General features: G+C 40.3%; 1 protein-coding gene across 1 annotated transcript in view; it reads right to left on the bottom strand.

The window, feature by feature from the left end:
• The window catches only part of Ift80 (intraflagellar transport 80), an 86,587-nt gene that overhangs the window by 33,437 nt on the left and 28,787 nt on the right, over positions 1-24,363 (bottom strand). Inside the window, exons 6-9 of the mRNA XM_060378415.1 lie at positions 23,739-23,848; positions 18,204-18,293; positions 16,989-17,126; positions 10,607-10,786 (exon numbers count right to left, since the gene is read on the bottom strand). Coding sequence (XP_060234398.1) covers positions 10,607-10,786; positions 16,989-17,126; positions 18,204-18,293; positions 23,739-23,848 — 518 coding nt within the window. The remainder of the gene's footprint in view (positions 1-10,606; positions 10,787-16,988; positions 17,127-18,203; positions 18,294-23,738; positions 23,849-24,363) is intronic.

The raw sequence follows: 24,363 nt of genomic DNA on the forward strand, positions 1-24,363 counted from the left end.
TGACCTCCTGCCTACACTCATTCGTTCTGAGTCTGTGCAGCACCAAGAACCACTGAAGAAGAAGCTTCTCTGGGCAGAGCTGATGCTGGCACTGACCTCACTGAGCACTTTCTGGCTCTACCCACTTTGCTGGATATTTCATAATTTCATTTTCTTTACAGCTGAATAAAATTCAATTGTGAAAAAATATCTTAAAACATTTAGAGCAGACAAACTTGCAAGGATTGTAGCATTGGGCTGCATTAGTTAAAAATTCTGAAGTCAATTAACAACATAAATATAAAATAAAGAATATAAAAAATAAAAATACATAAAAATAATACTTAAATATATTAATATATAAATATATAAAATATAATAAATCAAGAAAGAAGTGGTTAAGTTAAGCTCTAGGTGAGCGCTTAGGCATAAATAAGCTTACCATGAACATGAAGAAACAAGGAAAGACAAGGTAATGATGCCACAAACTAGTCACTCTATATTCTCACTAACAATGAAAGAAAGACAGAAGTCACATTCTACTAAGCAGGACTTTAAATTTCTGTGTTCTGAGTATTTGTGGGACCCTCAACTCCTGTTGTGGTATCTATCCATAGGAAATCAATCATGCCTTTGAAAAAGTGGCCCTTGCCACTCTCAAATGAGGACCCAGCAAGAAGGTTCCAGCTGTGAGACAGAGTATGCCCTACTAGGACACTAAATCTTGGGACTTCCAGCCTCTAGAACTATAAGGGAAAATCTGCTGCTTATAACTTACCAGGTTATGGTATTCTGATAGCTTGGCATGCTACATACATATTCCCCAAACATCATGCCACGAGACAGCAAAAGTGCATGCAGATACACTCTCTATTACAGCATTCTCGTTCTAGAATACTCTCTCAAAGATATAGGAGCAAACCCACGGAACAACACCTGTGCAGGCTGCTCACAACAGCCCTATCAATAAAGCAAAAGACTAGAAACAGCCCGAATGTCTGCCAGCAGCCTGAACAAACCACAGTGCATTCACACATGCTACACAGTTAGAAAACAAAATGAACTATAAAGTGGCAGCGCAAGATACAGAATAGTACGCTTAGTATGTTAGCCTCTATCCAAAAATGAAAGGATGTTCTCAGATATAGACATGCTTATATTTTTAAAAACAAAAATATTAATTAGAACTCAAGAACACAAGAATAACTTCCTTATATTTATAGAATTGTTAACATCTTTGGAACCAAGATAATTTTTATGAGATAAGAACAAATAAAAAAGTAAGTTCTCTGCAACATTAAACATGAACTAGGACCTTCAGTATAAACCCATGATTTATTTTTATCTGTGAAAACCAAATCCATCTTGTCTAGAAGTCATGATCACTCAGCATCAATAATTGCATGTAGCTCCCTATTTTAGTTTCCATATAAACACTTCTTCCGTAAACGCAAGGCCTATCTGAAACTATGGCGCAGCAGACTAGACAAAGCTCAGCCCTATGAGCTAATTGAGAGCGCACGGTGTGCACCGTCACAATTTTAAATTCATGGCAAATCTCTGCTGAGTTTTGAGGTGTTCCCATGTCTCTGTTCAATGCAGGGATGCTCTTAATTAATCTCCTGATTCTTACCACCTTATATTTTGTTATGAAGAAATACACAAAGAGGGCTGGACTATCATGTCTCACAGAAGGAAAGGAAGTTACTGAAAAAGAAAAAGAAAAAAGAAAAAAGAGCAATTGGCCAAAGACATAACAATTTTAGTTTTAAATAAAATAATGCCTTCAACATCAAAATGTTGAAGCTGGAGCTGGAGCGATGGCTCAGTAGTCAAGAGTATACAGTGTTCTTGCAGAGAACCCAAGTTTAGTTACCAGCACCCAAACTTGGGTGTCTCACAACCTCTTATAACTTACAGCACCAAAGACTCACTGTGCTCATCTAGCCTCACAAACAACCAAACACAGGCACACACACACACATACACACCATTAAATAAATAACACAGGCACACACACACATACACACCATTAAATAAACACAGGCACAAACACATATACACACCATTAAATAAATAACACCAGCACAAACACATATACACACAATTAAATAAGTACTTTTTCTCATTTATTATTTTATTGACTTTACATCCTTATAGCCCCTTCCCTCCTCCCCTCCTAGTCCTATCCCCTCTCCCTCCCCTCTCCTCTCCTCAGAAAAGGAGAGCTCCCTTTCTATCTACCCCAGCTCATCATGTTTCATCAGGACTGAACGTGCCTGTGGCCTGGCAAGGCAGTCCCACCAGGAGAAAGTGATCAAAAAGCAGGCTAGTGAGTCCATGTCCCATGCGTCCCCACTTCCCTTACAAAAAAGAGAGAACCCATATGAGGCCTAAGCTTCCCATCTACTACTTTGTAGGGGGCCTAGGTCCAGTTCATGCGTGGTCTTTGGTTGATGTTTCAGTTTCAGCAAACGCCTCTGTGTTAAATAAATAATTTTAAATGTTAAAATGTATATGTTTATAATAATAACATCAACAACACAAAAGAGGCTCACTGGGAGTTCCAGAAAATTGGCTCATTATTCAAAAAATTGTAAATAAAGGAAAATAATTCAGCATTTGTCTCATCTCTGGGAAACCAGATAGTTTATGAGACTAAATCCTCTAGAGATGAAATCTAGCTAATAAACAGGGGAAATGCTAGAATTACATATCCGTGTTACAACCTCTGGTGAAACCTGGGACTAAACAACTATGGTCCATGGCTTGGAAACACACTAACAGGATCCTTTATGACAGACAAACCAGGCTTACCACCTAGAGAGAATGAAACATCTTAACACTAAAAGAGACAAGTGGACACATGTGCCTTTTGAAGTGACTCAACAGGATGGCACCATCCTACAAAGTATTATTTTGTAAATATCAATATTAAAAAATAAAATTTTAGACAGGGTCTCATGTATCTCTATCTGGCCTTGAACTCAGTAAGCAGCCAAAGATGACCTCAAACTGCTGACTCTCCTGCCTCCACCCTGGGGCCTGTTCCACCACACCTGGTTTATACCGTGTTAGAGATAGAACTCAGAGCTTTGTACTTGCTGGCAGTCTATCAAAAGCATCTTCCTTGGGCGTGGACGGAGTGGGACGGGAGAGCTGAGGAGAGGTGACTAAAGTCCATTGTCTGTAGGAAGCTGTCAGAGTAAATGTTTTTTAAAAGGAATGCAGAGCATGCTTTCAGTGCCTGTGGACGCCACTGTCACCACAAGGCTCCCCAGAAACCTTCCTAAAGATCCAAAATTCTCTCTTTTCTTAGAAACATTTTCAAGACAGAATGATTCATAACAAACTACAGAAATGATTCCTGAAAGGACAGTCTTTAGTAGAATGATTTAAAAAAAAAAAAAGAGTTTAAGGATCATTATATATTAATCTCCTTAGGGCAACATGAAATCCTATGAAACAAACTGATGGTTAATAAACCTTTAAGAAAATCCCATATTTTAAAAAGTCCTGCTATTATTCAAATTATTATTGTAAGTTTCTTAATTCTTATTTTCCTAGAGTTTACTAAAGCAGAGTGTTCATTTTTTTGTGATACAATAGAGCCAATCTATTATGAAATATCCCAGACACACCAGCAAAACTAAAGATACTGCAATATTACAGCTTTAATAATATTGAATCTCAGCCGGCTGGTGTATAAGCTTTTAATCACAGCACTTGAGAGGCAGAGTCAGAGGCAGGCAATTTCTGTGAGTTCAAGTTCCAGAGCTACATAGTGAGACAAGAAAGAAAAGAAAAGAAGAGAAGGGAGAGGGAGAGGGAGAGGGAGAGGGAGAGGGAGAGGGAGAGGGAGAGGGAGAGGGAGAAAGAGAAAGAGAAAGAAAGAAATAAAGAGTAAGAAAGAAAAAGATAGAAAGAGAGAAAAAGAGAGAAAGAAAGAAAGAAAGAAAGAAAGAAAGAAAGAAAGAAAAAGAGAGAGAGAAAGAAAGAGAAAGAAGAAAGAGAGAGAAAGAAAGAAAGAAAGAAAGAAAGAAAGAAAGAAAGAAAGAAAGAAAGAAAGAAAGAAAGAAAGAAAGAGAACCTTACATAGTAACATCTTATACTGGATTTTAAAATGTGTATATTACTCTGTTCAGCTCAAGGCTTTGGCAGGAATAATCCCCCTAACTACTTTATGTAGCCCCGTTTCTGCTTCTCCCCTTGGGGTGTCCAGGCTCATAGCAAACTGAGCTGGACTGGAGAGAGGGGAGCTTAGCTGGTGGTGGGTGTGTGAATTGCAGAATCTTGCTCAGAGGTGGGTGTGTGAGAAAAAGCCTTCTCAAGAGACAGCGTCAGTGAGACAGACATTTAATGGGGGGGGGGGGTATTTATTCCCCTGAGGAGGTGGCCAGGGTCTCTGGGGCAAGGGTATGTGGTTGTGTACCACTGGCCAGAGCAGGGGTGTTGGAAGATGCGTCATCTGCATACTCAGGGACTGTAGGGTGGGGGTTGGGGACACTTCATAAGGTCAAACAAGGAGTGAAGCCTGGTAACTGTAAAGGTAATAAATTCTTAATAGGGTTGATGGAAGGGCAGCAACTATATAGTACCAGGTTGGGAATGGGGAGCCAACTTCTGCCATTCTCAATATCTGGGGTTGATGCTCTCCTCTACCCTTCCATTATGGTCCCATAATACTTATGCTTCCTCACTATATTTAGATGTTTCAGTTTGATATAAATAAAATTTCCTCAATACTCACTTAATCCTATATGAGACTCTGCTGGCAGCAGCAGCTACTACTTATTTTTGTTTCATCAACATAATCTCCTTTAATCCTCCATTGCTTGCTCTGTTATTCACTCTGTCTTTACGAGAAATGAAAAGAGTAAGAATCTTATCTTGAACTTTGGCAGCTAATAAACATCAAATCCATATTCCATGCCAAAATTTGGGTAACAACAAAGAAATGAAGGCAAGCCCAGGAACTGCCTTGTCTCCTTGAGCAGCAACCCTAGGCTCTTCTTCCAGACAAAGATACCAGCTTTCTCTTTTGAAACTAATTATCTGTTGGAAGGCAGCCTGATAAACAATACATGAAGATGTAGTCTCATCCCATCCTAAAGCTGACATTAGGAAAATAGGAACTTGTGACTGGGAACCCAAGAACTAGGAACTAGGAACTAGGAACCTAGCAGCCGCCAGGTCAAGGTCCACATTTAACAGTAACAACTCAACACAATATCTAGGTGTTTATTAATTAAAACTCAGTCAACCACAACTCTACTGCACATCTAAGGAAATTACAAAACTTCAAACCCTGCAAACAAAAGTTGTGATTATTCAGTCTTGTCACCTCCAACAAAAGAAAGCAGGCTGCTAAAATTACAGTTCACAGTAAGAGAATGCTCCACATGCCTAAAATGTTCTTCATAGAAAGGCAAACTAGAGTTGCCAAACTGACAAGTATATCAGCTTCTTTTCCTGCTGCTGTGATAAAATATTCTGACAAGAGCAACTCAAAGGCAAAGGGGTTTATTTCAGCGCACAGCTAAAGGGTCCAGTCTATCACAGCTGGGAAGTGACGGCAACAGAAGCTTGAAGCAACTGGTCCAAGCACACCCAAAATGAGGAAGCAGAGTGATGAGTATACCACTTTCCCTTCTTACTACATAGTCCAGCAGGAAAACGGTCCCACCCACAGTGAGTGGGTCTTCCCACCTGAATTGACCTAATCAGGACGGTCCCCACAGGCCTGTCCACCAGCTGACTCAGGAGCCCATCCAGCTGACAATTACACTAACCATCACACCAAACAACAAACTCCTGCAAACAATAGTTCCTATGGTACTCTAGTTTGGCTAGATTTAAGGTGTGGTCTTGGTAATCCCTGTATGCTACTTTCTCTTCTAATCATTCCATTCTGTTTTCTCTGGAGCAACCTTGTTCCCCCTTCATTATTGTAATTGGGAATACGAGAAGTGAAAGGGGAAGAAAAAAATAAATCTGTATCTTTAATTTACTGTATGTGAGAGCTTTGTGTCCATGTATGTCTGTGAATCACGTGTGTGGCTAGGGCCATCAGAGGCCAGAAGAAGACACTGGATGTCCCGGAACTGGAGTTACTAATGGTGTCAGCCACATGTGAGTGCTGGGAATTGGCCTGGAGGTTTGTCCTCTGAAGATCAGCCAGTGCTCTTAACTGCCGGGCCATCTCTCCAGCCCCTAAAGCTCTACTTTATAGCTTTCCAGTAGAAAAAAATTGGGGCTAATGCAGTAAATGAGTGAATGTTGAGTATCTTCTTTAAAAATGTTAATTTTATGTGTGTGTGTGCATCTGAGGTTTTATACGTGCACCGTGTGCACACAGAAAGAGGTTGCAGAGCCCTGGAGCTGCAGTTGGAGGTGTTTGTGAGCAGCCTGTGAGTGCTGGGAATCAAACCTACGTTCCTTAGAAGAGTAGCCACTGCTTTTAACTACTGAACCAACTCTCCAGGCCCTAAAGTATCTTCTTTTAGTGAGAGAATAGGGATTTGTTTTTAATCCATGTAGAATGGCTTCAGTAGCTAAATGGTACATACATGAATTGTACATGAATTTCTAAGCCTGTGATCGTGAGGTGGAGATCAAAGGCCTTTAGCTCTGCCATTTGCATCCCATTTGCATATAGATTGGACCTAGTACTCAACAGAATAAAACAAGTGATATGTCACTTCTGATCCTGGGTTATTAAAAAAAAGAAAAAATGTGACTTTATGTCTTGCCTGCAGCGTCTCTGGCTCCTCTCACCTGCTTCTTCTGCTAAAGGGAGCTGCCATGGCATGAGCTGCCATATGGAAAAGCCCCATACATAGAACTGAAAGAAACCTGCTGAGTGACCACCAAGAACCTGAAGCCCTGAGCTCTAAAAACTTTGGTGAAATGAAAGCCAGTCATCCTTCAGATAAGCCTTGATCTTACCCACACCTTCACTGCATCCTTGAGACCCTGAGCCACAGAAGCTAACCAAACCGTCAGCAGAAGCCTACTCACAGGGACTGACAGAACATATGTTCCAAGAAGTTTTTGGCTTTTCTTGTAAGAACGTGAACTGTCCCCCATATTAGCCCTAGGTGTGCCGCTGCTTTAGGAGGTCTTGGTACCTTCGGGACATAAGCCCAGCTGGCAGGTCTGAGGCTGCAGATGCTGAGCCTAAGAGTTGCAGGCCAGCTCTCCTTCTGCCTAAGGTCGCTTGCTTCCTGACTGCCACAACAAAGTGGCCAGCTACGCCCACCCTGCAGCCATGCCTCCTCATCCTTTCTCTGTCTGTCTCTCTTGTATACTTCTCTTATAACTCTGTCTCGCTCTCTGTCAGGAGGAGAGGGGAGGGGAGGGGAGGGGCGTTTGCCTAGAATCAAGTATTTCCTGATTTCCCTTGGTGACATTCCTTCCACCAGACTCAGTTACTAGGTGGTTTAGAGGAGGCTGACTTTCCCCTCCTTCAGCCTTTATCCCGAGCTGAGCGTGTGAGACTGGAATCTTGGACTCCTGCCGGAATTACCAGAAGAAATGAGCTTTCAGACTTAACCTGGTAGGGTGCAACACTAGAAATACCAAAAGCACAAAATAGAGAAGGCCTTTCTGAAAATGAGGCCAATTACGGGGAAAACAAGACTAAAAGAGTGTGATGAATCCTGCTGACATTATTTGATCTACCAAACCAATAATGCCTCAGCTCAGCCTATTTCCTGACTTTACATAAGCCAACCAATTTCTTCTTTCCCTAATTTCTTACCTTAAATTAATTTGCGTTAATGTATGGGGTAGTTTTAAGACACTAACCTAGGAGATCCATGAGAACAGAGAACAAATTTGTTTTATTTAGTGCTGTCTGTTCCTCATTGCTTAGCCTAGTACCTAGAAAGCATAACTCATAAGTATCCACTGAAAAATGAAAAATATTATCCGAAGAAAAAACACTGAATAGTTCCAACTCAACAAAAATGCAACGTTTTATAATCACAGAGTGTAGAACCCTTTATAAATTAAAAAAACTTTCTATTTACATTTAACTTACTCATTTTGCCTCTAAGGATAACTTGAATTCAATAAGCCATTTAAAAGATGTCATATGTAGGCTCACGTGAATTTTATCTAGTCATTGAGATGATTGTTATTTCCAAATTAAAACTCTTATGTAGAAGCACTTCTATGTTTTCAGGAGAGTTTTATAACACTAGAACTTTTTTGATAGTACTATATACTGCCTAGACCTCACACACATATGAATAAAACAGTTTTGTCCCAAACCAGCAATTCTTTGTCCTGGAGACAATGTCATTTTTTGGTTCCAAGTTAAACAACAAATATATATGTATGCATACATACACACACACACACACACACACACACACACACACACACACTCACTATCATTTAGATACAACTGTCAGTTTGTAGGAAGTTCCGAAGACAAGAATGGCAGGTCAATCTAGTCCATGGATGGAATGAGGTTTTAGCTCAGGAGTGTGCTTGCCCCACAGATTATGAGGTCCTGAATCCAATCACCAGCATTGGAAAACAAAACAAAAACAGCACAATACAGGGATACAATCTATAAAGTCCAAATTATGAAAAACTATGACACAAATTATTTGGCTTCCTATAATGAATAAATAAAGAAAGGAAGGAAGAAAAGAAAGGTAAGAAGAAACAGAACGAAAAACAAAAAGAAAAAAAAGGAAACTACAGACCAAGACTGACTTGATGTACAAACCCATTGTAATCACTTGAATCCTGACTCAACCAAACTTTAAAATTTTAACATGTAGGAGACATCTGAAGATTTGAGCATTCTGTTGACAGTTTCTAAAATTAAAGAATTATTATTAATGTATGGTAATGGTGCTACAGTTATATTGAACAGAAATGCCCTTATGTTTAAGCTATAGATAGAGAGCATTTTATAGATGCAGTATGATGATGGAATCTGCCTGAAACTCTGGGGAATTTGGAAATCAGATGAGGCTCTGGATGAGCAGGGAGATCCCCAACTGATACTGTTAGTGGAATTTATTTGTTAGTGAAATTAATTTATAATGCTATAGTACGGATATGGAGATTCTATACACTAAAGAATACATTTCCAATAAAATATTCAAAAGAAGCAAAGAAAGCAAAGAAAAATTCTACTGAATCAATTTTTGAGCCTGGGGAACGTATTATCCATATTTTAAAATCTTGATGCTTGAGCTAACAAAGTTCTTTAATAAGTTAAACTTTAAATGCTTCCAAACTTTTACAGGAATGTAAGTCATATGACTATGAATACAGAAGACAGAAGCAACTGATAGAGAAGAGAGGATGAGGAGGAGGTAGAGTTAGTTCCTCTTTCTTTAGCAGAGAATCTTCATAGGTCAACAGTCCCTGCACTCTTCCTCAGACCTTTAATTGAGGTGTTTGTTTGTTTTTTAGTTTCTCGAAACAGGGTTTCTCTGTAGCCTTGGCTTTCCTGGCTGGCCTCAAACTCACAGAGATCCACCTGCCTCTGCCTCCTCTAGTACTAGGATTACAGGTGCGCACCACAGTGCCTGGCTTTCAACTGAGTTTTGATATATTTGTTGGACACTTATTCTATGGGAGGCACTGAGCTAGTGGTGGCCTAATGGAAGAAATAAAACTGAGAACACAGTGCCCAGTCCTTAGATGCTTACAACTGACCCACTGACATATCCTATTTCTGTGTATTAAACTACAAAATATTCCACTTCAAAACCATACAATAACCCCCAAACATGGCAGTTGGCATATTATCCCCAGGCAAAGGGATGGGAAGACACAGGAGCAGGTTACCCTGCCTCTCCGATTAACTTGCCCTCAGTAGGTTATAAAACTCAGCAAGTTTCTGACGTTTCGCTGAAACAGCTCAGAGACCCTTAATGCAAAGTCTCTCTACAGAAGGGGGTGACAGCCCTATCACTGAAAGCAGAGGGACGTGGTGGAGGATCTGCACACAGCAGGCCTGCTGATCCCCTAGTCTGAGAGCAGATCTTTTTGCCTTATTACTTTTTCCCACAGCTGTCTGTCATCAAACCTATAACGTCATATAAAACTGGCATTACATAATGTGAATGCTTGTATATCTGTCCTTTGTCATACGGGCCGCAGTCAGAGTCTCAGATACGAAATATATGTACATACATACATATATGTTCCCATTCCTTATTCCTAAATCCCAAGAGCAGCTTCCCAAATCTTTCCCAGTTTTACTTGCCCTACCTAACTCTTATGAAGCATTTTTTAAAAAAGTTAAATAAATTACCCATTAAGAAAAAAATTACTTTAGCCCTGTCAGTAGATAGCAGGTTGGGCCTGCCTTGGATCAGCTTGTGGCATGAAATCTGACTTATCTCTACTTGTCTGACTTCTTCAACCCTCCTTCTTCACGTGCATCACACTCCCCAAAGGCTTCAAATGTCATTAGCCTGTGCTCTGCTAAGCGCAGTACCTCGTGCATTCAGACCCTTTCAGGAAAGGGTCTTATGTCATGACCTTCACCCGTAACTGATGTCTATAAACGCGTAGATGTGCTCAATGAAGAAATTCCCGGCCCTCTGTAACAGAGAGAGGCAGACTTGGGCGACTTGGGGCATGGTCATACTTGCATGGTTCTTCTCTTGGTTAGCGTGACTTGGAAATTCTTCCACTCCCAGCGCTGTTCCACCACGTGCGCGAAGACCACATGGCCATTCCCACAGGCTCCCGCGATCTGAGTGCCATCGATAGACCATGCGATATTAAATATGCTGCCAGTGTTGGGCTTCTCTAAAGCATACGACCACTAGATGGAAAAAGAAGAGGAGAAAAATTTGATTTATTGCTCCATAAAAGTAAAAACTTATAAAGCAAGCACATATCACCTTTTAAGATACTACAGTGATTTTTAAAAGAATGTAATTTGGGGCATAGTTTTATTTCTTGGAATTTGAATATTTTGCAGTTAAGCTAAAGTAAAACTACATGTCTCTTCTGGAACACACCCTCTGTAAATCCACAGGATCCAGTGTGTTCACATGGTCTCCAAGGGCACCACATATGGATGTCGATCACAGACATACATGACGGCAAAACACCCATACTCATAAGATAAAGAACTTTACAATGTATGGTAAGAAAGGATATAGCATGAGACTTATTTTCTTGTATTCTCTGAAACTGCTACACAAGTCACTTCCCAACAAAGAAATGTTTAAATTTACAACAATGACTTACATCTCCACAACTGTATTTTACACAACATATATTACACTGCAAGGATCTGCAAAAGCACAATCTTTGTTTGGCATAGTTCAAAATTTTTAACTTATATACACATAAATTTTGCTTAAGAAAGAAAAGCAGTTCTTACACTCTTCATGGAAGAGGTATTTAGGAACATTCTCATACATTTCTTCTTAACATGAGACAATTTGTAATTTATGTACATCATTGACAATGAAGAGTTACATAAGACAGGCAAGTTCCTGCAGGTAATGAATTGTTAAATTTATTTTCATAGAATGGATGAGTGAATGAATAAACGAAAGTCTGAATGTTCACAGAGAAAATGAGAATTACAAGTTATCTTCTGTACAACCAATAGCACCCCCTACTGATACATAAAAAAGCTGCATTGCCAGTTAATTAGGAAGCCAAGAGCACCTTGCATCTTCAGATCTTTTTCCCTGAATCCTTTTCTGTTTAATAACTAGTGTACTTCATTACCATATTCCAAATGCTTACTTAAAATACCTATGTAAAATTGAATCCCATTTTTAGACACTAAAGTTAAAAATACAGTGTCTTATAGAACCTAGAAAAAATATGGAACCATAAGTCTAAATTTTATTCCATAAGCAATTCACTTACACTGTGACTTATTTTACTGAGCATCCAGTAATGTTCATTTTCCGTGCATATTTTTTGATTTCTTTAATACATTTATTTCACTGAAAATAATGTTACCTCAGACTGAAGAAATACCTCAATGGCTAAGAACACCTGAGTTCAGAACTGCCTGTAACTCTCTCGCTCCAGAGGATCGATCTAATACCTTTTCTGGTCTCTGCAGGCACCCACACACATGTGGCACACATACACACCGATACACACATGCACATAAATGGTTAAATGCTATCTCTTTCCAGCTTAACTCTTTTCTCACGTTTATTCATTTGTGTATACGTGCACACATCATACATGTGTGGGAGAGGAAAATGTAGTTGGTTCTCTCCTCCTGCCATGTGGGTCTCAGGATCGGAGTCAGGTCGTCAGGATGGGCAGCCAGGACCATTACATCACCTGCTTAGCCATACAGTGTGGAGATGTAAGTCTCAGAGTGTATTTTATACTTTCATAAATGCCTAACAGGTATGTCAAAAGTGTCACGTAATAATTGAGAAAAGCTATCCCGATTAATGTTCATATCCAATTTCACACTTTCTTTTTTTTTTAAATATTTATGTATTTATTATGTTTACAGTGTTCTTCCTGCATGTAGGCCTGCACACCAGACCTCATTATAGATGGTTGGGAGCCACCATGTGGTTGCTGGGAATTGAACTCAGGACCTCTGGAAGAGCAGCCAGCGCTCTTAACCTCGGAGCCATCTCTCCAGCCCAATTTTCACACTTTCTGGTAAATGAAAAATGTACTGCTTTGTCCATTTCAGAATCATGACACTTGCTTTTTAAGACACAGATTTTGAGCTCTGGGAGTGTTTATACTTCTTTAAGCCCTTGATTATATTTTCACCCGTAGAAATTTCAATTAGGTTCTTTTAAAATAATTTCTTTGGTTGCACACCTTAACCCTAGCACTCAGAGGTAGGCAGATCTCTCCAAGTTTGAAGGCAGCCTGGTCAGCAAGAGTTGCACAATGGAACCCTGTCTCAAATTTTTTTTTTTTTGATGATTTATCCACACTTCTTTAATTATCTTGAGCATACAGTCTTTGTCTAACAGCACGATGTTGGATATCTTAGGAATGGTTTTTGTCAACCTCTTTTTTCCCCCTTCTATCTTTTCTTCTTTATTTTGAAAACTAGATATTTGGAATATCACCAAGTGAGTAACTCTGGAAATCAGACCCCTTTCTGTCTGTATAGCTGCCTGATGGAAGCAGCAGTCATTTGCCCATTTAAGCAACTTTTCCAGACTGTTTGCTCATAGACTATTCCTCTCCTGTACGGTAACTGAAGTCTTCATTCTGTTATTCAACAGTCAGCCAATGACCTGACACAGCCAAACAGAAAGAAAAAAACTTACCCACCAATGCTTGGCCAGTTAGCTGTACATGGGGCACTCTTGAAGCACCAAGCCACACCACCAGCAATTCTGATTTACCTCTTCTTTTGTTCATGCATTGTCCTCGAGACACCAGTGACAAATGCTAAGTGTCTTCCCTAGTCTTCTCATGTGTGTCTGACCCTGGTCTTGTATGTTGTTCAATGGATTCCTCTGTGAAAGGGAGAGGCCACCAAAGCCTTATTCATTATCTATCTTCCTCTCTTCTCCTTCCTTGGTTTTTTGGGAGTCTGTCTACTGCCTGCTTTATCTGCCACCCTCACCTCTATTTGGGTGTAGATATCTTTTTGAGGGAGGAAAGGAGGGAGGGAGAGAGAGAGAGAGAGAGAGAGAGAGAGAGAGGGAGGGAGGGAGGGAGGGAGGGAGGGAGGAAGGGATGAAAGAAAGAAGGAAGGAAGGAAGGAAGGAAGGAAGGAAGGAAGGAAGGAAGGAAGGAAGGAAGGCTTATCATGGGTATCTTTCCTAATAATTGTATATAATCTTTCTTTCCCATTCTTAAAGAGTTGAGGGCAATGCATTTTAAGAAAACAGAACAATTGCCAGTTTCCTCTTCCACATTTTGCTAGAATAATACTTCGACAAAACTTGAGCTATGTAAGTAACCCTAATAAACTCTTGGGCTTATCAAGACAGATCTGGGTGGAATCCTTGATCTATTTTCAGTGCCATTCTAGGCACTGGGTGCCTAGGGTGAAGATGCTTGTTTTACGTCTCCACAGGAAAAATACCACACAGAGGCATTCCCTAATCAGCACTGTGAAACTGCCCAGGCTACCCCTGGTCTCCACTAAGAGCCACAAAGCAAGTGGCTCTAAACCTTCTTTTGACAGGAAATTAGATTATGAAGAGGCAGGAGCTGGGAAAGGGGATTCATGATAACTAGGTATTAAGACCATTGAGCGCTATCAAGCAACCCATACACAAAAATGACCAGAACCATGAGCCTATGTCTAAGAAATAACTTTCTGGAGTAAGATTTCGCTTCGGCACATTACAAATAGGGCCCAAAAGAATCCATGACCTCACTGGCCCCAGGGAAGCCTCCTACTATTAGACAGACATTAAACTGCTCCCTAAGTATCTCTACACCCATCAACTCATTTAGTGCAGCTCTGAGACCTCATGAGTGAGTTCCTTCACTCAGTTAATGCGCAAACTCACACTGAAAGTGCAGAGAGTAAGTCTATGGAGTGCTCAGCCACAAATGGGACATCGATACCACACCCTGGTCCCTCAAAGGCTCGGGAATCACTGTGGAAGAGGGGACAAAAGGATTTTAAGAGGCAGAAATTGGAGTAGAGAGGAGTGAAACAGTGTCTTCTGGACATGCCAGAACACCCACACTCATGGGCACAAGGCAACTGTGATTACATAAGGCCTGCACAAGATCAAGCCATCATCCAACACGGAGGGAGGAGGGCTCATGAACCCCTAGCTAAGGATCTATTTATTTACACTGATGCCTCCAGGGAGGGAGAGTCAGTTTTCTTTGAGGGGGGTGCAAACCCTGGGAGGGTTCCAGAGGAATGTCCAGAACCCCTGAGCATATGGACAGCACATATTGGGCTCTGCAGGCTACTTGAAAATGTTTCTTAAAAGGGATGGAGAGATGATTCAAGAGGTTTTTGTTTGGTTTGGTTTTTTTCAGTTGTTTTTCCAGAGGACCCCTGTTCAATTCCCAAAACCTACATGACCGCTCACACCTGTCAGTAGCTCCAGTTTCAGGGCTTCTGAGACCCTCACATAGACATACATGCAGACAAAACACCAATGCACATAAGCTAAAAATAAATCATTAAAAATTTTTTGTTCAATTTTGTAGCCAGGTGGTGGTGGCAATATGCCTTTAATATCAGTAATCGGACGCAGAGGCAGGTGGATCTCTATGAGTTCAAGGCCAGCCTGGTCTACAGAATGAGTTCTAGGACATCAAGGGCTACACAGACAAACCCTGTCTCGCAAAAAAAGGAAAACCTTAAATGTGAGAACACATGAATCTGGGAGGAAGCGAGAAGATGGAAGGTGAATCTGCAAGGAGTTGGGGTGAACACAAAATATACTGTACACATGAAAGAAATTTTCAAAAAATTAAAAAAATTATACTTAAAAATAAAAGTAAAAATAAATAAAATGTAAAATATAGAACCCAAGAAGATACCTTTAAGCAATACCTAAGTAATACTTGTGCATGCTAACTTTATATAGCTCAATTATTGTAATGTTCAAGCAACATATCTAGTAAAACAACACAAAATGAGAATAATTTATGTCCTATTACGGGCTATCTTAAGAAAGCGTGCAAACAGTAAAGATGATGGTAAGATTAAAGACTTGAACAGTCTTCAGGGGTTCACCTTTAGGAGGTGGAAGAACCTGGAGAGGGCAGAGTGATGCAGAAGGAAGTCTTTATGTACTTGGAGCATCCTTTGAGAGGGATTGTGGGACCCCTGCCTGTGCTATGCCCTCCTCACTTCCTGGCTTGCTCTGCCACACACAGCTGCCTGATGTTGCTTCCCACATACCCAAACGGCTGTGGATTGGAACCTCCAGAAGACAAGAGAAATCTTTTATTCCACAAGCTCATTTCCTCTCCACTGTTACAGTGACAGAAACTAACATACCAACTCTTACAGCCATATGCTACTGCTGTGGAGCACCTTAATGAAAAATTAATTCTTCAAGAACAATGGGTAAATGTTCCCAAGCTTGGCATTTGCCAGAACAGAATTCTGTTCTAAACACAGTATGTACTCTTGCAAAGAAAAAAACCTTACATGTATCCAAACATGAATACTCATGTGAGCTCTCTCCCTCTGTATGTGCATGCGGTACACATGTGTGCATGTTTGTGTGTGTGCACATGTGCACATAGGTATGTATGTATTTGGAGGACAGAAGTTGTTGACATCAAGTATCTTTCTCTATCTCTCTCCACTCTAAGTTTTAAAGCAGGTTCTCTCTGAACCTGGAACAAAACCAAATACCTAATGAGTGACAGGAACCCTTATGTCTCCTCTAGCCTCCAATACTGGGCAGAAGCATGCTCTGTGCCTGGCTTTGATCTGTATGTGGAGGATCAAAACTCAGGCCCTCATGCCTACGCAGCAGTTGATAACCAGCCGAAGCACCTCCCGAGCTCCCTAAACACGAATCCTTCAGAAAGAAATACACTTTACTTGGGGATTTTAAAAGACTGGTTTGCTTGCTTAAATTTTGAAACAGGGCTTCACTGTTCCTGGCTAGCCTGGACCCTTCTACATAGACTAGCTGGCCTCGAATTCAGATATCTGCTTGCCTCTGCCTTCCAAGTAAGAGGACTAAAGCTGTGTACCATTGTGCCTGGCACTAAAATTAACTTTTAAATTTACTATTAATTCCTTAAAAAGTATGTGACTAAAATTTTATGTGAAACATATGTATACCAAAAAAAATAAAAAACTTAAAGATGTGCACTCCATAAGTGGACATAAATTTGAAGTGTTAATCTTCAGAGTCATGCTCAAAACAAGTATTTCCAAAAAGACAAATAACAGAGACTATGGCCACTCTTCAGTTGCAAACCATTTAATTTGCTAGCCCAGGAACTGATCAGTCAGAGAGGCTGAGTCAAGCGCACTGACTGAGAATGTCTCTGAGAAGCGAGCGCTGTGGCAGCACTCACAGCACTCACGGCTGTGGTCACTCGTCACTGTAACTTACCCCAGTTTTATCACACAAGCGCAACGTATGGAACGACCCAACAGCAAACAACTCTCCATCGGGCGCCCAGGCGACCGAGGTGATAGGGTGTTCGTGAGGCTGAGAGCTGTACAGCACGCGCCCGAAACTATCCCAAACCTACAAAATCAAAACCATAACAATAAAGTCATCAACTAGAGACGTGACCATCACACAAAGACGGCAAAGCAATATCCCTGGAAATTTACACGCCTCAGAAAAAATGTTTCACTGCCTTACTAAACCTGAAGTAAATTTTAAATCCACCCATTTTAAGGACTTTAAATTCAGTAGTCAAATCTGGCGAGGGTTACTTTTTCTTAGAATTTCTTTCTGCCAAATGAAATTTCTCTAATAATTTTTTTCAGTTAAAGTCCCTGCCAACTACAGTTACACTAAATTTTACTGTTGGAGGCAGGGGTACACCTCAACAGGAGAATCTTTGCCTACCAAATCCATGAAGAAAAGGGGAAACATCTTAGCTTTCACAAATTATTTTGGTCTGAAACTGACCAATATTTTGGAAGCTAGGAGGTTTGATTTTTTTTTTAAACATAAGTGAATAAAGAAATGAGTCAATTTAAATTGAAGTGCACAGACGTACACACACGCACACATGTACACACATACACATACACACACACCAAACCAAAAAAAATCCCAAGAGCTGAATTGAGATGTTGCTGCTTATTAAATAATTTTATTATGAAAACTTTAAATAGCACTTAAAGCTGGGAAATAATTTGTTCAATTATTACAGATAAAAGACTAAAAAAAGTCTTATTTGCTAAATGCATTTCCCCTAAATTCTATTTTTTTAAGCCAATAGTAAATCTAAACATTATATACCGAGACAGTCAGTTTAATTTGTCAACTTGACACAATACAGGCTGATGTGGGAAGACAGTCTCAGTAAGGGACTGTCTAGCAAGTTGGCCTGGCAATGTGTCTGTGGGGTTGTGTCTTGATTGTGTCAAAATGAAGCCGGAAGACCCACTCATTGTGGGGCATGACCCCTGTGTTCTGGGTCTGTAGGCACTGAAAAAACAAACTGTTGGTGTGGCCAGCTGCTTTAAGTCCCTGCCTGCAAAGACAGACTGGAACCTACAATTGTAAGCTAAATGAGCCCTTCCTCTCTGAAAGGCTTTTGTCAGAGTACATTATCACAGTAACAGGAAATGAAGCTAAGGCACATACCTTATACTTACAGTCTTCACCAGCAGATAAAATTAGATCGTTGACTGAGTTCCAATCGACTTTTAAAATAATGCCTTCATGGGCTTTCCACTATGAAGAGGGAAAAAGATATTACCTAACACTTTAGAAGTTATTTTTTTTTCTATAAAAATACCTTTTTCTGTGGCCTTACCCTTTTGTTAGGAGCTGAGGGTCTGTGTTGCTCGGCTTGGCCTAAAGTCCCCGGCCACAGCCTGCTAAGTAGCTGGGACAATGCAGACTACCATCCTGCTCAGCATGTCACCTCTTTCTAGTGCACTTCTTTCTTTCTTCTCCTTTTATTTTTTTCCAATCGTCCTTTCATGGATTCTTGTCTTCCTTCCATAGCCACTGTGCAATTTCTCATTTGCTTGTTTCATTCTAATTTACATCAAGGAAAGCAGCTAGCCCATGACCTCCTCTTTATAGCTTATATCCAGCCAGCTGCCTGGACTCCAGTTGGAAGCTGCTTACTGCTAAACTGTTTCAAGACTGACGTTAGCATAATAAACTGGAATAGATGTTATATAATCTACAATATCAGCTGACTTCAAATCTCTGTTGTACTACTGGTCTTCCTAGTGATACCGTCTTCATGCTTACTTACAAAATGTTCTGTCCCTTTTTTCCCCCTTGCAGAAAGGGGTAGGAGAGAGGGCTAGAAAATGATCTAGGATCTCACACAGAAAAGTATGCTTTCCCAGTTAGCTGTACGCCAGGCTGTTTTCTGTCGTTTCGATCTCTACTGCACAAACAGTTTAGTATTCTCTCTATATATTTTTCTTTACCTTTCTGGATCTGGGTCATAATTGGGTTATTACCAATCTTCTCTTGATTTACCATAAAATGAAATAATGTTTTCTGTAATAAATACATATTCTATATGTATAAAATGCCTATAGACGGACATATACAAGTTACCTAGAAATTTGCAACTATAAGACAAGCACATTTTTCTTGTTATTAAACATAAATAATCCAGAGATTAATAGAAAGTAGGTCGACACACACACACACACATATATATATGTATGTATATATGTCACACAGAAACTGATAATCCAGAAAATAAGCATGGGTATATTGCTATTAAATGTAATTCATGTTTCCTAATTTCCAATTGTTAATTAGACATTTAGTTAGTTAGTTAGTTAATTTGCCTGAGAGAGAATTTCTCTGTGTAGCCCTGGCTATCTTGGAACTTATTATGTGGAGCAGACTGGCCATGAACTCAAAGACTGGACTGCCTCTGCCTCCCAAGTGCTGGGATTAAAGGCATGTACTAACATTCCTGGCAGGTTTTTTTTTTTTTTAATCCATTTGAAATATCTTCTATTTCTTTCTCTTTCTTACAAAATAAGCTGAGGACAATTTCTGTTTGCTTGTTTGTTTTGTGTGTGTGTGAAGCTGTGATCAAACCCAGGGCCTCACACATGCTGACCTACTTTGGAACATCTCCCCAAGCCCTGCTTTATTCTATTTAATATCCTATACTTAGCATACTGGCATACAGCAGATATGCAGCATATTTATACTGAATGAATAAAGATGCTTCCTTGTATAGTATCAGATTCTGAGTATGCAGAAGGTCTTAAAGGAAGTGAGGTTTACAGCTAAACTGCATTCTGCCCACATGGAAAAGCATTCCTCTCTGTGGACAATCCGTACGTAGTTACATGTGCTTATGCTCCCAGAGAACTGTGGCAAGTTTCGATTCCCAAGAAGAATGGATAATTTGCATTACATTTCTAATTATACTCTAACTTCTCTTTTGCTGCAGCAAGTTGTGACAATGGGTACTTTTTCTTTTCTCTTCTATTCTGACCTACACAGAAGTCCTACAGTATATTTTATGATAATGTGAAAAACTTTCAAGTTTTGTTTATTTAAACCTAATTACAGATGTCTTAACTCACATGAATATAAGCCAAATGTATAAATAAAAAGATTTCACAATCCTGTTTTTGCTGTGTAATTTCACTGCGGATTTATTGGTTACTTTTTGTAAGCTTAACACAAGCTAAATTCATCTGAGAAAAGGGAGCCTCAATTTAAAATTTGTCTTTCTAAGAGCAGTCTTTACAAGGCAAAGCTGTTGGGTATGTTCTTGGTTAATAATCGATACAAATAATTAAGACAGAAAAATGATAGATTGGAAGATATGTAGATGACAGATAGACAGACAGACAAAGGAGAGATACCATGCACAGTCTATACAGAAATGACAGTACAATACAGATCAAAGTTTCCTTGATCTTGTTATTTACTGAAATCTATATCTGCCCAACTTCTGAAACTGATTCTCTCTCTCTCTCTCTCTCTCTCTCTCTCTCTCTCTCTCTCTGTTTCAAGACAGGGGTTTTCTGTGTATCCTTGGCTGTCCAGGAGCTCACGCTGTAGACCAGGCTGGTCTCGAACTCACAGAGATCTGCCTGCCTCTGCCTTCTGAGTACTGGGATTACAGGTGTGCGCCACCACCGCCTGGCTCTGACACTCTTTTTGAAAAAATTTGTGTGTTCAATTGCTGAATGGATATATGTGGACTACACGTGTGCAGTACCCACACAGGCCAGAGGAGGGCACTTAAATCACTGAATCTAACAGGAGTTAGCTAGCAGCAGTGTGGGTGCTGGGACAGAAGCAGGGTCCTCCGCAAAAGCAGAAAGTGTGCTTAACTGCTGAGCCATCTTCTCAGTCCCCAAACTAATGCTGCTTTTGTTTGTTTACGTGTCATTTTGTTTTTTGAGACAGGATTTCTCTGTGTATCCTTGGCTTTCCTGGACTCACTTTGTAGACCAAGGTGGCCTTGAACTCACAGAGATCTGCCTGCTTCTGCCTCCCCCAAGTGCCGGGATTACAGGTGTGTGCCACTGCACCTGGCCCTAATGCCTCTTAGAACACTTATACCTCATGCAGCCTGTCAATCTCCACCACCAAGCTTCCTACATCTTCTTAAAAATATTTTATTTTATTATTTTCTGTGTATAAATGTTTTCCTGCATGTATGTCTCGGTACCACATGCACATCTGGCGTCTGTGGAGCACAGAAGATGGCACCAGATTCCCTGGAATGGTGCTACAAACAACTGAGCCATGAGAGTGCTAGAAATCAAAGCTGGGTCCTCTGGAAGGGCAGCCAGTGCTCTTCATGGCTGAGCCATTGCTCCAGCGGCCCCCCTTACACTTTTTTTTTAACTCTCTAGTTTGTCAAAAGGGAAAGTAGGCAATATGAGTTCGTTATAAGACAACAGCATCAGTAACAGGTACTCTGTAGCAGGTGCTTACTACACACCAGGCAGTAATCGTAACAATCTAAGTGAGTAGGTCCTGGGTCAGAGACAAGAAGGCCAACATGCAAAGGGATGCAAAAGCTTTGCCATCACACAGAGGTAAGCAAGGGAAGGCCTGACCTAGATGCCTCACTCCAGAACTGTGCTGGTTTCAATGATAGCAGTCTGACTTGGCAGTACTGTTCACATGGTCCTGGCTTAAGAGTCAGGAAAGATGCATGAGTAAAGAATTGCGGAACCTTTTCCTGCAGTTAAAGAGAGGTGCTGAGGTCAGGTGTGTGGAAGGGCCTGTATGGAGACCCTGTGAAGCTGTTGCATGAAGCTGTGAAGGTGAAGCCTTGTTTACATTGGAGACTCCAAGATGTTAAAGATGCCAAAGCCATGAGACATCTGCCAAAGACAGGTACATTCAAGGGCTGGAACCAACGCAAGAGAGAGAAGTATGCTGTGTTAAGCAAAGCTGGAAGGATTGAACAATCTAAGCCCTTACACAACTTTCAGAATGGTAAAGTGTATTCTGTGTCACTATATGTTGGAAGTATATAATTTGCTTTTTTATTTTAAAGGGAATTATAATTAAAAGAATGCCTGGAGTCTCAGAAGAAAATTTGTACTTTGAACATTTAAAATGTGTTGAGACTGTGAAAGACTATGAAGACTTCTAAAGTTGGACCCAAATGCGTGTTATATTATACCATGTGATTAGAATGTGGCATTTTGAGTGACAATGGCCCCTACAGACCCCTAAGTTTGAATATTTGGTCTCTAATTGTGGAACTGTTAGGGAAAGCTTAGGAGGTATGTCACTGAAGTAAGGCTTTGATGTTTCATAAGACTTGCGATGTTCCCAGTGTCTCTTTTTCTGCCTTCTACCTACAGAAGAAGACATAAGCTCCCAGCTCCAGCGCCATTCTTGCCGCCCTGTTGCCATGCTCCCAACCACACAGACATGCACTCTAACCCTCTAAAATTGTAAGCCCAAATAAGCCCTTTCTTCCGTAATGTCAAAATACAATCCAAGTATAGAGTCATGTGAGAATTCTGAGTGTTTATGAGAAAACTCCAAGAAAATAAGACAAGAATCTTGTGACCCCAGTTTCTTCAAGTCACAGAGTTATTGTTGGACTGTGTTTTCATGTGTAGCGGATTGGACTGAGTTTACTTCAGCTGTTGTCATTCATACGTGCCTATGAAAAAATGTTTTTGACATATGTGGCTTGTCCCTGTGACTGTACACTTTATTCAGGTGACTCTTCTTAATGCTCCGAGTATGAACTGTCTGATGTTCTCTCTAAATAAAACTGGCTATTGCAAGAGAATGTAGTCCTCCTCACTTTTAGGCCCTGCTTTCCCAGGCTTACGTGACCAACTAGAGCAGTAAACAGTGTAAGTTGCCTTAGTGATGGCGTATTATCACAGCCACAGGAAAGTCACTAAAGGCAAAGCCAAACAACACTCTTATTAGCAAAATGGGTGAGAAGCCCTTCTGTCTTTCAGTACTAGAATCAAATAACCAAGTCCTGCATGTTGGCTTAAAAGTCTGCTCTTTTTTTGGCCCTGTCTGACCTTTCTTAGCAGCCATTATTGTTTTGTTTGCATTTGTGTGGTTCTGTTTATCCCCCTCTCTCTTACATTTTTAAATAACTAATTTTTTTCTACTCCCCACCTATTCTTTAAGATTTAGCTCCTAACAATTAGACTTTTTGACTAGCACACAAACAAATGTCAGCTAAACATCTATCCTTAAGCCAAATTATTCATAAAGTTATATGCACATAATTGGTTCTCAGTCTAATTCTGACTCCTCCACCATTCTAAAAGTGATAAAACAATGCTAGGCCTTTGAGAGAACACAGTGTCTGAATGGATACTAATGACAATTAAAAACAAAATCAGCACTCCTTTTGAGAGTTTCGTTTAAGTTTGTTTCATCTCAAACCTACGCACTCGAGGCTGTCATCTGAAGGCTGCTCAGTTGTATTGAATCACATGACAACTCAGGAGCTCAAAACATATGCATGACTGACAACATGAGCTGTAGTAACAGGGAAGTGAGCCTTCCGAGGAGCACAAACAGAAATTCCCTGATCTAGAGCAAAGTCCAGTAAAACTGCAAATTCAAAGCTCTCACACTCTATGGAGACTAACAGAAGACAGAGCCTGCAGTACCACCCAGGTTAGCAGGGACACAGAGCCAGATAACAACTTACAGAAGCCTGAGATGTACCTGTAAGACTTTAGCATTTGGTTGAAGAGGTTTAATGATGAGCTGTTTGCCTGCAGTATAAAGAACCTTTTCTGAGTCAGGGCCCCATGCTACTGAATACACTGGTATTCCTGTAAAAAAAGAAAGGGGAAATGATAAACTTACATTTCCATGTCTTTAAAAAAGAATAATGTTAAGAGGATCAAAGCCTTGGCATGGTGGCACAGGACTGCAATATGAACACTACTAAGGCTGAGGCAAGATAAGCCTAAATTCAAGTCCAGTCTGAGCTACATAGAGTGGCCCCATCTCAAAACAGGATGAATAAATGATCTGTGTTATTTTTCCCTTTCCCCTTAATTGACGGTCCTTTTATACTGGAGAATAATCTGATACTGAAACATAAACTGATCTAATAATATTTCAAAATGAAAATATGAAAGCTTTCCTGTGAGTCACTGGCACACTCTATTTTGTGTTTCTGTGCTTTACTTTGTTATTTTGTTTGATTTAGAGCATCAGACAATTTATACTCTGAGGGTTCAGGAGGGTCACTGGGGCCAGCCAGTGGTGGCTCGCACCTGTAATTCTAGCGCTTGGGAGGAAGAGGCAGGAAGATCTCTGTAAGCTTGAGGTCAGCCTGGTC

The sequence above is a fragment of the Meriones unguiculatus genome, chromosome 2, assembly GCF_030254825.1.
Source record: "Meriones unguiculatus strain TT.TT164.6M chromosome 2, Bangor_MerUng_6.1, whole genome shotgun sequence".
Taxonomy (NCBI): domain Eukaryota; kingdom Metazoa; phylum Chordata; class Mammalia; order Rodentia; family Muridae; genus Meriones; species Meriones unguiculatus.